This window comes from Vombatus ursinus, unplaced genomic scaffold (genome assembly GCF_900497805.2).
Source record: "Vombatus ursinus unplaced genomic scaffold, bare-nosed wombat genome assembly UNPS02000255.1, whole genome shotgun sequence".
NCBI lineage: Eukaryota > Metazoa > Chordata > Mammalia > Diprotodontia > Vombatidae > Vombatus > Vombatus ursinus.
Genome location: NW_020940033.1, coordinates 361005 through 376895, shown reverse-complemented (window position 1 = coordinate 376895; position 15891 = coordinate 361005). Strand labels below are relative to the sequence as shown.

The 15891-nt window shown below is 38.4% G+C and overlaps 1 protein-coding gene across 1 annotated transcript in view; it reads left to right on the top strand.

Moving 5' to 3' along the window:
• LOC114034267 (S-phase kinase-associated protein 2-like) overlaps positions 1–9217 on the top strand; it is a 29741-nt gene extending 20524 nt beyond the window's left edge. The window contains exons 5-10 of the mRNA XM_027849904.1: positions 7–42; positions 866–964; positions 2736–2866; positions 4447–4498; positions 4640–4747; positions 7252–9217. Coding sequence (XP_027705705.1) covers positions 7–42; positions 866–964; positions 2736–2866; positions 4447–4498; positions 4640–4747; positions 7252–7465 — 640 coding nt within the window. The 3' untranslated portion in view covers positions 7466–9217. The remainder of the gene's footprint in view (positions 1–6; positions 43–865; positions 965–2735; positions 2867–4446; positions 4499–4639; positions 4748–7251) is intronic.
• Positions 9218–15891: the final 6674 nt, after the last annotated feature.

Sequence of the window (15891 nt, the reverse complement as noted above, 5' to 3'; positions counted from 1 at the left end):
CCTGAGCCTGGAAGGACTGAGGCTTTCAGATGCCATCGTCAGGTGGGTCGTGATTACCACCTCTGCTACGCGTGCTACGTGATATGGCAAGGGGGTGGACACAGAGCAGAGAACCTGGCATTCAGTGGACTTTTTATGCCCACCTCTTATTAGGCAGTTGTGAAGGACGGCAGATTGCTTCAGAAGTGATAGCTGGTAATCTTCATCATTGGCAATACTCTTAGAAAATCTCTGGGAACCATAGGAATTCTCACCTGCCCTGGTGCCCTTTCTGATGTGTCCCTAAGTTGCTGTTTCCAACAAAGAAAAGCTTAAAAAAGCAGAATTTATTCCATCTAGATCAGCCTTGGACACCATCTTGATTTTGTGTGGGTTTCTGGATGTTGATTTGAGTTTGAAGCCCTGAGCTTCTCTGCCTTCTGATCTTAACACATCCTGAAATGTTTCTGCTCATTTGCTCTTTCAAGCCTTTTCCCTCCTTTAATGCCCTGTCATCCCTTCCTTTTCCCCTATTAATCTATATTCTTCCCTTCTCTCAGGGCCCAGATTAAGATTGGCTTGTTTTGTGAAATCTTATCCAACTAATCCTCTTTATTTCAGTTTCTTCATCTTTTAAGCATAGGGTCTGTACCATGCTATCTTACACTTAGGTTACCTTAGAACTTTTCTCTAGTTATTTTATGCATGTCAGGTTCTGTTTTTCCAAACTGATTGTTATGCCTTTTGAGGTATATATATGTTCTTCCACATTTTTAGGTTCCTTACCCTACTTCCTAACCATAACATACATACATGTACACACACATACACACACATGTTTAGTAAATGCTGAATGGGTCTTGTGTATTTCTGGCTTTTCTTTCAGAAACCTGGCTCAGAATTCAGACTTAGTGCGATTAAACCTCTCTGGATGTTCCGGATTTTCAGCCTCTGCGCTGGGGGCTCTGCTGAGCGGCTGTACTCGGTAGGAATTGCTTTGTAGTGAAGTTGTCAGGCTAACTTATAATGGTCACATCTCTTTTTTCATCCATTTAAAAAGAAAAAGAAAAAACTTGTTAGGGTGTTTCAAGCCCATGTGATTGAAAAAACGGTGGATTTGAAATTTAGAACTCGGTATTTCAAACTTAAGCCTTTTTTCCACAATAATTTTCCACTTAAATCGATTGACTTTGCCAAACTTGGGAGACACTACATACCATCAAAGTAAACCTCAATTTTTATTGTTGTGATTCAGATTTCTTTTTTAAAAAGTTTTTCCAGTGTTTACCAGGTCTCAGTGATATTTGATAGATGTTACCAAGATGTGATATATAGCTTATATAATCACAGAATTACTCTTTCTCATGAGTCTCTTAAGAGTCTTTGTGGGACTTCAGGATAGAAAATACACCCTCCTAAACCTATTCAAAATGGATTATGTGGCAGTGAGGTAATTCATCAAACTAAGTACTCAGCTCAGGTGCTGGGTTTAAGAAGCAGTGCCAGAAAAAACTATGTTCCCTGGTGATACCAAATATCCTGCAGACTTCCATAAGTAACTTTTTGCAATGTTGCCATTTTTATACTTATGAACAACAATGATAGCATCAGTATATGTAACGTAGTCATGCTTGCCTAGGTTTGAAAAGGGGACTTAGATTGCAAATGTCTTTTTCCTTAAAACAGGGTTTACTTTTTACCTATTTAAAAACACGTTTTATTGATGCCTTCCATTTTCATATTCTATTCCTTTCTCATTCTGTTCCCCTACGTTATAATCTAACCCTCCTTTTTGACTCCTTCCTCCCTCAAAAAAATCAGTTATAGAACAGGCACAATGACTTCGTCTCACAGGGAATGTAGCAATTTGCAACTGTGGTTCTCGACCTGCCCACTGAGAGGAGGGAGGGGCTTGTATTCATACAAATATACTAAGGCTAAAACTGGTCTTAAAATTAATCAGTTTGGCTTCCTGTCAGTGTCATTTTCTTTTAGATTATTGTAGTCATTGCAGAGTTCCCTTTTTTTAAAATCTTTTTACTAACTCACCATTAATAGCATCTTTTCCTTAGAGCAGTACAGTTATGAGAAAACATTATTCCATGCTCATTACCTATTTCCTGTTCGATTCCATTCCTGGAATCGTGTGTGAAGTAGGAAAAGGAAGGAGGAATTATTCAGTGGGGACTTCGGCAGAAATCCTCCATCATTTTTCCAGGGAACAAGCATTGGGAATAGGGAGCAGTGAGGATAAAATTATCTTTCCCAGTATGTAAAAGCAGCTTGTTGTTATATGTAAGAATTCACTGGATTTAGATTTTGTTTTGTCCCCCTCCAGTATTTCAAGTACTGGGGCAGCTAGGTGGCAAAATGGATAGGGTGCTGGGCCTGGAGTCAGGAAGACTTGAGTTCAAATCCAGTCTCAGACACTTACTAGCAGTGAGACCCTGGACAAGTCACTTAACCCTGTTTGCTTCATCTTCATCTGTAAAATGAGCTGGAGAAGGAAATAGCAGACCACTTCAGTATCTTTGCCAAGAAAACACCAAATGGAGTCACAAAGAGTTGGCCATGACTGAACAACAACGTTTTAGTTATTGCCCTGAGCGACACTGATCTCTCCTTTCTGGTCAGTTAGGGTCAGGTGACTTGGGCTGATTTGGGAACTGGCTCACCATCCAAAGAGTTTTTTCCTGTGGAACCTGTTCTCAGTCACTATCTCAGACCCAACTATGATTTCTGTCCTTTTTATGCAGCTTAGATGAGCTGAACCTCTCCTGGTGCTCTGATTTCTCGGCAGAACACATCCAAGTTGCCGTCAGCTCTATCACAGAAAGCGTGACACAATTGAATCTCAGTGGGTACAGACAGAATCTACAGAGATCAGGTAACTGGGAAGGGACTACCTGTAAGGGATCAAAGTTAAGTTGCCAAATGCACCAGAGACCTTCCCCTCCCCCTCCTGACATCCTCACACCTAGCCAGAGCCTTTTAGGTAGGTCATCTTTTACTAGAACACACATCAGAATTAACACCAGTCATCCATGAAAGCATTACCGCTTATTTTCAAATGCCGTACCAGTATATATTCAGATATAGGAAAATTTGCTTCATCTGCTTAGAGGAAGAAGTCCTTTCTTGATTTTTCTCCCTTGTCCACAGTTATCCTCTTTTATATCTTTTATTACCCCCATCCCATCTGTTCAGCCTTCTTCCCCTTAGTGTCCCATTTCTTCCATGCCCCACATATCAGAAAAAAAAAAATCACAGTACATTATCATCACTTCATTAAAAGGAGACGCAGTGTCCTCATCAGGGCCTCTCATTCGTCACTTCATTACTTTGATAGGAGAGAATGAAGTTAACTGACCTCACTAAAAGTTCTGGGCAAAATATTGAAAAGTCCTGTTCTGGATTGTTTCAGAAACAGTAGGCAGAAGAGGTTCTCCCAGCCAGGTCTTCTTAGATGTTAACCTAGAACATGTGTGGACATAATGAATTTCAGCGGGAATAGTTGGTGATAGTGGTCCCAAATATTTGGCAGCCATAGAAGAGGAAAGAGTGAGGCCCAGGCAGGCCCATATAGCCTAAGTTGGGGTGAGGGGGAAGTGTTATTGATCACCCAAGGAAAGCTGAGACACAAAGGATCAGGGAACAGTAGCTGTTACATAACAGCAGTGCTCCAAATTTTGTGTTGTGTAAGGTATTTGTTTTACTCTACAGAAAGGTATTTTTAAAAAACAAACCTTACACTGAACTTTCTAGGCTCCTATTGCATTATGATGGGGGGCTAAGGACATGTGAAGCAAGGGGCAAGAGCCCAGGGTTTTAGTGGCTGACTTTGCATTTCACCACCTACAATGACATGGACAGGTCATTTGCCTTCTCTCTCAGAAGAGGAGGCTGAATTAGATCAGCAGTGTCAAACTCGAATAGAAATAGCGTTATTTGTTGACTTAGAAAACCACAAGTTAACATTATTTATATTGTATTCTTATTTATTTTGTTAAACATTTTCCAATTGCATTTTGATCTGGTTCAGGAGTATTATGGAGTTTTGCAAGCCAAAGCTACTTGCTAGTTTTGTACAAAATTCTAAACACTAACTTTCCATTTGATACTTCTGCAGAATGGTTGCTACACAGGCATTAGAGGGAATTTGGGTGACACAAAATGTTTAATCAGTGTTCCACTGTTCTTAATAACTAAATTTCTAAATGAGAATAATTTTATGGAGGGTGGAGAAAGGGAATGGGCTGCCTTACCTCAAAACAGAAGGTATGACTTTTTTTTTTAACACATATTTTGATTAAAATTTGTCCTGTACATTCTGATGTTTTTGTTTTTATTGTCTGTTTTTTCTGAGAAAGAAAGGGTTCCTTTTGAACCCAAAGGCAGTTGATATGGATTTGTGTTTAACAAATTGCCCATAAAAATACCTATATATATATTTTTTTTCCTTCTTAGATGTGACGACATTAGTGGGAAGGTGCCCCAATCTGGTCCACTTAGATTTAAGGTATGGATTTGTGGAAGAAAGATGTAGTTACCTCGGGGAAAAGGGAGAAGGGTGACTGTTAAGGGAAGAAATGGCTATCAGAAGGTTTTCGTGGATGATGGAGACAATTATTGTGGACGTCTTCTCTTCCCCATCTTTTAGTGACAGTGTCCTGCTGAAGACTGACTGTTTCCAGGAACTTCATCAACTCATCTACCTCCAACACTTGTCGCTCAGCCGATGCTATGAAATAATGCCAGCAGCCTTACTGTGAGTGCCTCCTTATAAAGCTTTTTTTGATCATTTGATTAATAAGTGTCACCAGTCATCATCATTGATAGCAAAGGTATTGAGTAGAGCACTGGCCCTGGAGTAGGGAGGACCTAAGTTGAAATCTGGCCTCAAACACTTGACATGTACTAGCTGTGTGACCCCAGCAAGTCACTTAACCTCAGTTGCCTCACCAAAACAAATAAAATAAAATAAAATAAAATTTTAAAAAATAGCAAAGGTATCAAACCTGAATGGGTGACACTGACCAAAGGTAGGTGTAGCCTAGGACCAAGCAGAGATTGAATGTCGAACTTGGAAAATGTCTCAGGAAAAACCAGAAGTACATCAATAGGCTGAAGAAGTTCCAATGAGCTAAGATAGCATCTCCTAAATATTTATTTTCATTCTGAGGGGCAGATAACCTAACCACTTAACAGAGACTCATAGGAGGAATAGAAAGAATGGAAGGTAGAACACGGGAGTGGAAGACCTGTGTTCAGCCTCAGCCTCTACCACCTGCTACCTTTGTGCCCTTGGGCAGGTCATTTAACTTCTGGGCTGCTTCCTCATTCATATGTCACTGGGGTATAAACCACAACCCCATTTTTTCCAGGCTTGTTTCCTCTCAGCATGCAGCCACTCTTATCAGAAGTTTTCTGCTGAAAACTACTACAGCTGCTACAACCACTACTCATGGCCTTAGGGGTAATCTTTGCAGGTGTAGCACCCAAGCCCCAACCAGTGAGAAGATATGGGTTTGAATTCCACCTTTGCCACCCAATGGAGTCAAAAGAGTCAGACACAACTGAAGAACAACTCAGCAAAAATTCTCTGCGATAACTTTTTTTTTTTTATCATAAATGCCCAAAACAAAAAAGGAACTTTTATCTCTCTGCCTTTTCTAGTTGTATTGATTATTCTTCAGTAATGGGGTGGTTTGTTGAAATTTGAAAACAAATATTTTCTTTTTTGAGACTTTGTACAGGGCATGTACCTTCAAACAGATGGGTACAAGAGATAATGAATTCCTACGCACATCAGTCTGCATTGAGAAGGCAGATATTTCGCAAAAAACACTGTTGACATTTGGCAAACAGTCACCCTTTTCTGTGAATCGGCATTTCATTGACATTGAGAAAATTGTTTGTCCTGTCCTAATCTCATGTAAATATAGTAGTGGGTTGATTGCATCATGGGTTGGGAATGAGTTAGGAGAAGAAAGGGGTTGGGAATGCTTTCTGTAATGTGGCATTGGCCACTGGTAAGCACCGATAATGCCTTTGTTTCACCATCCTTTCCTAACTGGAATCTAGTGTTTTAAGTATGTGGGGTAAGTTCAATTTTAAGGTGTGCTATTTTGTCAGACCGACTGAATTTGATAGTAGATTTCATTTTGTTACTTAAGGTGCCATTCCTTTTTGAAATGGGAAGCTCAGCTCATAAAGTTTATACAGACACACATACACATATACACATTTGACACATGGAACATGCTTTCCTCGAGAGTCATGCTAAGGCTGTTTCCCAGCTCTTACATGTGGCCCTTTACTGTTGCTCTCACATAATGAACATTGGGGTATGACTGCCCAATTTGGAGATGGAGAAGTGAGGTGAACTGGACAAGAACAGACTGAATAAACATAAACTTCAACCTTTGTGTAACATCAGATTCCCCTTTTCTGAGCTATTGATTGTTCTGTTGCTGCCAAGAGGGAAATCAGATTGAAACCTGAAGTGTTTCAAGCTGAGCCAATGTTTTTTTTTTTCCATTTATTTAACTTCTAAAAAATATTTGTCCACCAATTTATCTTCTGCAAAATTTCAGAAAGGTTGTCATCATTTACCAATGTGAGAAAAATAAATGCCTTTTTTTCCTTGGTATTTGTGTCCTTAGCACCTGGCAGGGTACCTTGGCATGAAATAATGCAATTCAACAAGCAGTTACTAATAACAGTCAGGGTACAAGGTATAAGGCAGTGGGGATACAAAGCAACACAGCCCCTGCTTTCCAGAAATTTACATTCTAGTGGAGGTGGGGGCAGAGATATACAAATACATAAACTCAAGCACTAAGCATATGTTATTTGGAGGGAGAGAATAGGAATCACTAGATAATTACATGAACATGTAGGATCTTAGCTTGTTTTGCTTTATACTCTTAAACCTGGAGAGGTGAGCTAGATATAATGATGGCCTTCTTCTAATTTTCATGTCTTCCAAACATTTTTTATTGGATCTGTCTTTGTGGAATTGTCCACAATTCCAAAAGCAACAAATTCCAAAGCAACAAATCACACATTCACAAAGGGATTGTTCTGTTCAAGTGATAGTGCAAGGTGACAAGTTTGCTACTGTTTTTGTATTATTCTTTTTTTCCCCCATATTTCTTGGGTTGACATGGGGTTGTGATAGATCATGTAGAAACCTGTTGTGTTATTTGGTGGAGAAACTATACAGTGCAGATTAGCTGGTCTAAAAGTTGTATATGTCTCCCTTTCCAGTGAACTTGGAGATATCCCCTCACTGAAGACACTACAGGTTTTTGGAATTGTAACAGAAAATTCCCTTCCTGTGCTAAAGGAAGCACTCCCTCATCTGAAGATCAACTGTTCTCACTTCACTAGCATTGCCAGGCCAACAGTGGGCAGCAAAAAGAACCCAGAGATCTGGGGCATCAGGTGCCGCCTGATGATGCCCAATCCAAATAGCCACTGATGTCCTCATTACAAAGTGACTTCACAGAAGAGCAGACAAAAAGGCCCCTGTACTTGGAGTCCCTCAACCATTTTTCTTCTGATGAGTTACACCTTCCACCTTATAACTGTTTTGGCTTGAGGATCACTTGAGAAAGAACTGTTTCCTGTCACTAACTCATAAAAATTTAGGAATGAGTGTTTTGCACTGGGAACACAACTTTTGTCAATGCCCTTTAAAGGCCTGCTTGGAGAGCCATGACATTTCAATTATTTATGAGTTTAAGGCAGTAAACCTGTACTTATTATTAAAAGGTGGTTCAAGGTAAGTACTTCATACCACCTCTCTGACATTCCCTCTTCTAAAAATCTTCAGAATGCAGCCAGTGCTCAAGTGAATAATTTTATAGAAACTGTTTCAGTAATCATACATGCTTTTTCTTTTTCTCTGTCTTGCCTTACATAGAACAGATTGGAAGAACCCCAAATCACTCATTTTCTGAACAGAGCACAAATAGAGCTTGGGGGGAAAAAGTCCAAACTCTGTCTTTGAGTACCAATCACTGAACCTTGAGGTAATAAGGATCATGGGAAGGGAGACCCCACAAAAGCATTTTAAGATCCTGGAAAAAAGTGTTGTCTTTAGCCCAAGGGTTGGGGCAAAGAGTAAAGTACATTTCCACTTGGTGATATATGCATACCAAAAATGCTTAGGAACCTTTGAAGGCAGAGCAAGCCAAATGACAGCTGGTTTCTGTGACTGATGAGCTTGAGGTCTTCTTGGACTAATTAGACAACGTTTCTTTACGGTGATTCATAGGTAGTTTTTTCTAGGTTCTGAAACTAGCTGTGGGGATGTAATTATGGTGGTGTTTGTTTGCTTTTTTATAACATTTTTTCACATCATGACCACGTATCTTACCATTGGTAAAGGCTTGCTGCCTTGTTCACTTTTTTATACTGAAGGTGCTTTTGCTTCTGATGGTTTATGTTTCACAAACCAATTTCTGTTTTAGGTGCTAGGTGGAATTTGGCCTTGTTCCCTGTTCTTCCTTATAGCTGAGGTCTAGAAGGGGCTATTTTGATTTTTCTTAGAATCAAATACTGAATAAGAAGAAATAAAAAATCTTTGCATCTTTTGTTTGGAATGCCCCATTTGAAAGAGCTCTGGGGTCTACAATTACTAGGAAGCACCATGAAACTTCAGCACTCTTGTGAAAGAGGAGCAATTTCTTGACTTTGGGCAGTCTGGGAGCAGGAACCCCAACTTAAAAGCATTGATTTTACCTGTTGGGGAGCAGCTTTGACTTTTTAGAACTGATGGAGCACCCAGAAAAAAAATTATTCATACTCTTAAAAACTAGGTCAACAAATCACTTCACGTCTTCCCATTGATCAAAGAATACCAATTTTATTTTGTTTCTGTGACTGACTTAAAAAAAAAAATCAAGATGGAACTAATATGGTAAGCCTGCCGTAGATTGAACTGCATTTCCACTAAGGACACTGTCATCTGTTAAGACTGCTGGAGAAAACACTTTGGCCCAGTGTTATACAGAGATTAACTGTTGCCAGCCTGTTACACGTGCTGTCGCGAAATGGTAACTACACCTTGAAATGTTGTTTACATAATAGCCATTAAAGAGACATAGGGTGGGTCTGGTGGGATTTGTACCTTTGGATACACATCCTCTTCAGCACTCAATTCCAGATATAAGCTATCTTGCCAAGATTTTAGTGACCTTCACGATGTCTACTTTTATATGTTTTTAATTAAAAGGAAAAAAATTTATACAAATGACTCGTCCTTTATGCATTTAAGCCCAACTTTGTGAAAAGCAACAAGGGCAGCATATGAGTAAACTTAATGCAATAGTAATATACTGTCACTTTAAAAATGGTACCAAGAGTTTAATGGATTGAACTTAAACGCGTACTTTGCTCATACTTAGACTCTACCCTAACCATCTTGCCAAAAACTGTTGCCATTACTACACAGAAGATTCTGTCTAGAATCCTCACTTTTAAATCAACAGATTTAATTTTGGGGGATTGCCCTGGTATACAGGGTTATAGTCTTCCCTTTGCACTTGGGAACTAGGAAAAAACTCTGAAAGTCTCTCCTAATGATCTTCCTTGAGTCTAGAAGAAGGCTGAAGACTTTATTGAGGCTTGCAACAAACATTTATTAAATAGCTACTATGTGCCAGGCATTTTACAAATATATCATTTGATCCTCACAGCTCTATGAAGCAGGTGCTATTATTATCATCACTATTTTATAGTTGAGGAAACTGAGGCAGAGGTGGTGACTTTTCCAGGGTCACACAGCTGGTAAGTGTCCAAGTTTGGATCTGAATTCGAGTCGTCCTGACTTCAGGCCCAGTGCTCTATCCATTAGGCCACCCTAGCTGTTTCATTGGGTGGGAAGAGGGAGGGAACTCACTTCTTTATTTTGATATAATTGCTTTATTTTGTAATCCTGTGTATTTTATTTTATACATTTAAAAACATTCTGAGAAGAGGCCCATAGGATTCACCAGATTGCTAAATGGGTCCATTATAAGGTGAAGGTTAAGAATCCTTGGGCTAGAGTGATGGGCAAAAACTAATATTTAAGAGTTAACCCTTTCTGTGTCACAGATCCCTCTGATAAGTCTAGTGGAGTCTATGGATCCCTCCTCAGAATTAAGTTTTTAAGAACAAAATACAAACAAAACCAATTATACTGAAGCAGTTACACAAATTTTTTTTTTTTAAATTCAGACTCTACATAAGAACATCTGGCCTGGTGAATTTTCTCTCCACCTAGACCCCTAAGCTCCCCAGAACTAAGATATATCTCAGTAGACATTCCCTAACCCAACTGGAGAACTCCAAATCTAGCCCTGTCTTGTTCTAATTCTCACTTTTTCTATCAAAGTTTCTACTCCGAATCTTGGGACTGTCCATACTTAAAAGTAGGAAGTCGAAGGTAGCGATGACAGAGTATGGTCTCCTCTCCTGTTATTTTTTCTAATTTAATTCAATCCAGCAATTTAGTAAGAACCTGCTAGGTGCATGGGACTGTGCCAAGTCCTAAGAATGCAAAAACAACGAAAACGCCTCTGTGTTAACGACGCTTCCACCATACTACCAAGTCCACATTATACTTTCTGATATGTTGGGTTTAATTCTTCCACCAACATTCAACCTATTTTGTATTATGTACAGGCTTCCCCCTGAGGAGATTGCCACAGAATAGATGCACCTAGCCATCATACTTGTTTGCCACATGGTCCCAACAGGTCTCTCTGCCTCTTTCTGTCCATCCCATCCTCTACACAGCTTCTAGACTATACTTAAAATATTTTTCTTTTCATAAGATAATGAAATCTTCATTGGTTGAACTGCTTCCTAAAAGACTGGAGCCAACACCTCATTCAGGCATTCAAGACAACCAAATTATGTTCTTACATAATGTTCCACCTACATGTTTCAAGTACCCCTTCTGTGAATTTTCTACTACAATCAGAAGCAGAGTTGTAAGTTTCCTCAGGGTCTACCCTATACCACTTATACCATTCTGTGATGTTGACAGGGTCTTGCAGTCTTGACTATTTTAAAACTGCCAGTGAGGGGGAAACCCATTACCTAAGGCAGACCATTATTTTGGAAGCATTTTCCCCCTACATCAAGCCTAAATTTTCCTTCATTGTCAATCTAGTTTTATCTTCTGTGGACTAGCAAAAAAAAAAAAAAACTAGCCCCTCTTCTTCAGGATACCCCTGCAATTACCCAAATATAGCTATCATCTCATTTTTCCCCAGAATGAATATCCTTTTTCTTCAGTTCCCCTTCATATGGCATGGCTTCCAGTTAGTCAATAAGCATTTACTAAGTGCTTACTGTGGTCCGGGCACAGATAAGGGGTGTGTGAAGGTAGATAAAATCTTGTGGAGAGGAGTCAGCAGTGGAGTCTGGAAATAAATGTCCTCTTACCATCCTGGCTGCCCTCCAGGACAAGCTCATCTTGTCAGTGTGCTTCCTGATATATGGCACCTGGAACTGAATCCAGTACTCCAGATGTTCTTTGACCAGAATGTAAGAAAGAAAGCCGTCACCTCTCATTTAGCACTGATTCTCGATGCCCTAGAAAAAACACACTAGCTTTTTTTGGCTGCCATGTCACAATGCTGACTTATTTTGAGCTTATGGTCTACAAAAACTCCCAGATTCTTCCCTATCAACTGTTGTTTGGGCATTCCACCCCCATCCTTGTGTAGTAAACTTTTGCATAATTTTAATTTATGTCTATTACTTTTCATCTTAATAAATTCAGTCTATTGATAAGCTATATCAAGATTTTTTTTTTATCTTAAATGTTTTCCATTTAAACCATCCTACATAACCTCATTTCACACTCTGACAAGCCTGTCATGGACATCTTCAAATCACAGACAAAAGAAAAAAACAACCACACACTAGGGTCAGGGGCAGATTCCTGGGGCATTATAAGAGACCTTCAAGTTCACATTAACCCATTAATTTATCACTCTGCTTTTGATCTTTGAACCAGTCTAAATTCACTTAATATATATGATTTAGCTTGCATCTCCATCTCATTCATAAAGATACTTAAGACTGTCAAATTATGCTGAAATCCAAGCTAGAGATTCTATTCTTCCTCTGATTCAAGGTAGTTTAGTCACTATTTCCTTTTATATGTCTAGGCCTTTGTGTATACTTTGCCCTTTCCCCAGCCCCACACTCACCCAGTCATCCTTTAGATAATAACCAACTTTGAAGGTCTGTTTAAATCCTTTCAGCCATTCCTAAGGATCCTTATCTCTATCCTCATCCTTATCTGCTGCATTCAGCACTGTTTGCCATTCTCTCCCTCCTGGATATATGTATATATATTTTTTGGTGAGGCAATTAGGGTTAAGTGACTTGCCCAGGGTCACGCAGCTAGTGTCAAGTGTCTGAGGCTGGATTCGAACTCAGGTCCTCCTGACTCCACTGCGCCACCTAGCTGCTCCAGTTTTTCTAATTCCTGACACAGGTCCTCCCCTTACCTAACTGTTCCCCAGTCTTGTGTTGGTTCATCATCCATTATGCCTCCTATGGGTTATTTCCCAAGACTCCTGGATCCTCTTAGTGACTTCATCGGCTCCTTTGGGTTTAATTCTCTATATACAGGTAACTCAGATCTATAGCCAAGGCCAGTTTCTCCTGAGTGTTAGTCCTGCATTATCAATTGTCTATTTGATGTCTCAGAGATATCTCAAATTTAGTATGTTCAAATTCAAACTCATTATCTTTTCCCAAGAATCCACTTGTCCCTTTCTGATTTCTGTGAAAGCCATCCCCCATCATTCTTCCAATCTCTCAAATCTGTAACCTTAGGGTTATTATCCTCCTTACCTCACGTATCCATCAGGTGCTAAATCTTGCCATTTCTACCTCCACAGTATCTCTTCTTTCTCCCTGGTCATACAGCTGTCGCCTTACTTCATTTAGGCCCTCCACATCTCTCACTTCAGCTATGGCAACAATCTATTTTTTTTCTCCCTGATTCAAATCTTTCCCAACTTCAATCCATCCTCTACACGATGTGACTACTCTATGCATTAAACTTCAGTGGCTCCCTGATGGTTCTCAGATAAATACAAATTTCTTCAACTTTTCAAGCCCTTCACAAATGGGTCCTTTTCTTACTTTCCAGTCTGCTTACCACACTGCTCCCCTACAAAAAATCTACCGTCAGTCATACTGGCCTTTCTGTGCCTCACAAATAATACTCCACCTCCTGTCCCCTTGCCTTTGTAACTAGATGGCCCTCATAATTGGAATTAAGTCGCTCTTCACCTCCATCTCATAGAATTCCTCTCTTCTTTTTAAGATAGTTCAAGCACCATCTTCCACTCCCAGGACACTGTGTTGACACCAAAATGATTGGCACCGTTACATTGTTCAAATCAGAAACAATAAGATCTTCATCAGGAAACATTACTGATGATGTATTACCATCTGTTTTGCACACTTAGGACAGTGGGAATTTTCTATCTGACATGCAGCTGAAACCTTAGGTCATTTACACCCCATCAGAATGTGAGTGCCTTGAGAACAATGGCTGTAGCTATGTTTTCATCTGTATCTACAGGGCTTAGTACAGTGCTTTGGGATATACTGTTTAATACATGCTTTTCCCATTCATTCATTCTTCCTTCCCTTCTTAGAATGTCAGCTCATTGAAAGTGAAAATTTTTATTTTAATATGTATATCCCTAGTCCCTTTCACATAGTAGGGACTTAAAACAAGTGCCTGGTTGAATTCTTGTTCACTCCAGCTAGTAATAATCTCTCCCTCCTTTGAATGCCTATCGCACTTACATACTACCTTATGCTATATTCACTTGTTTAGATAATTTATGGCCCTAATTCCTACAGTGTGATCTAACTTAAAAGCAGAAGACAATCTTCCTTAAGTCCCACATGAAATTATCACATCATAGACTGCTTTTGTAGTTTGCAAATCAACTATCACAAGTGTGCAATAAAAGCTAAACGGAAATGGTCAGTTCTCAAAAGCATTATTGTGAAAAGTGGGTAAAGATCCATCAATATTAAGACTTTTAGAATGTTTCTTTCTGATGATGAAAGGTTGCCTACTTTGGCTTAATATTAAAAATAATTTCATTCCTTGGTCACACACACCAGCCCAGAAGAATGAGATAAAGTGGATAATCTACATGCTGATAAGTATAATACATATTTTCAAAGTTGGGCTGCCTACGTGTCAGAAAAATCAAAATAATTTTTTTTTACAAAGAACTTACTTTTCAAACAAGATGCTCTGGGTAAGAGATTTTATGAAATAAATGAGGCTAGTAACAAGAATAAAAAGGCTTGGGTTAATTTTATCCAAATGTAGCCATCAATGTTAAAAACTGGTGATGAGAAATCTATTTGAAACATAAAAATTATGAAAATACTTAGGCAAATACTGTATCATTTTGTATTTAATACACACTCAATTACCAACACTCCATAGTCTTTTTTTTTCCCCCCATAAAAGCAAAGGATGTCAAGTTTCAGTTTGGCAAAAACATGTGCCAAGACTGAGAGTTTCTGTACTGGTAGAATGAGTCAATATGTGATTATTCGCTGTGTCATATTAAAAGCAAAAGACATAATTCACTGCCCTTAAGGAGCTTACACTCTAATGGTATGAAAAAAGTGACAACTTCTGAGATCATGTCATTACTTTTCAAAATATCAAATCAATATGTAAGAAAGTATGTCATGAACATTTTTTCCTAAGTTTTATTTTTCAAGTATGGAGTCAGAACTTAAGCATTTGCTAAACCATCATAAAATGATGATAAAAAGATCTTTAAGGAAAATGTTCATCATTCTCCCTAATATCCTTTTATTAGTGTCAGTAAAAATGTCCATTTGATCTTTCAGCCAGTTACCTGTTTATGAAGATGTATTTTTAAAAGCTGTTTTGCCTTGTCTTCCTTAAAACAGTTAAAAAAAAAGTCCTCTCACTTTACAGAACCCTAGTTCTATATATCTATATTTATATATGTATGTGTACAAATACACATATACATACATATGCATATATATGTATGCATATACACAAATATATGGGCTCACTTTTTCCTGTTCTTTTAGTTGTTGCATTCGTTAATTACTGTAAAATCAGCAGAAGGAACCCAATATTAATATGTAGCACTTTGAACAAAAATTACCATTAGATGGGGTGCCTGCACTTAGGGAAGAGCCATATTCCTAAGATCACTAACATGATACCCTTATATACTGGCACAGTAGAATGCATGATTAAAGTAATATGAATTTAAATTTTACATTCCTGTTCAACAGATGACAAAAATAGTAATAAATTTAATTATTTTAAAAGTTGTATACATTATTTGGTCACCAAGATATTTCAGAGTGAAGAAATGTTTACATGGTAGAACCATTAATTTCTATTTGAGCAAAGTGCTTGCTTCAAAATTTTAAAAATAACTAACAAAATCAACAGAAAACTAAAGGCTTGAACTCATTCTTAAACAAATCAGGTCTAAAATAGTGTTTTTCTTAGATGAAAAATAATAGTAAAATAAAATTGACATTATCTATCTAATACAGACAATGCTATCTTAATTTCATCATTCTCATTATGTTACATAGTGCACTCCCTCTGAAGACTTATAAGTAGTTTGCAACTTGGTGAGAAAAAGCAACATGATAAATTCATTATATTGCATGGCAAAACATTTTAGTTCACTTATGTATTTAATTATTGTTCTTATCATTCACAAATTATTTTACTTCTTATCACTACAAAAAAGTTTTCAATGAAACTTTTCACATGAATATAGTGTATAAGCAGTAGTGGGAGTATTGGGAGAAAATTACAAGGCAACTTGCTAATGAGATGGAAACTAAAGA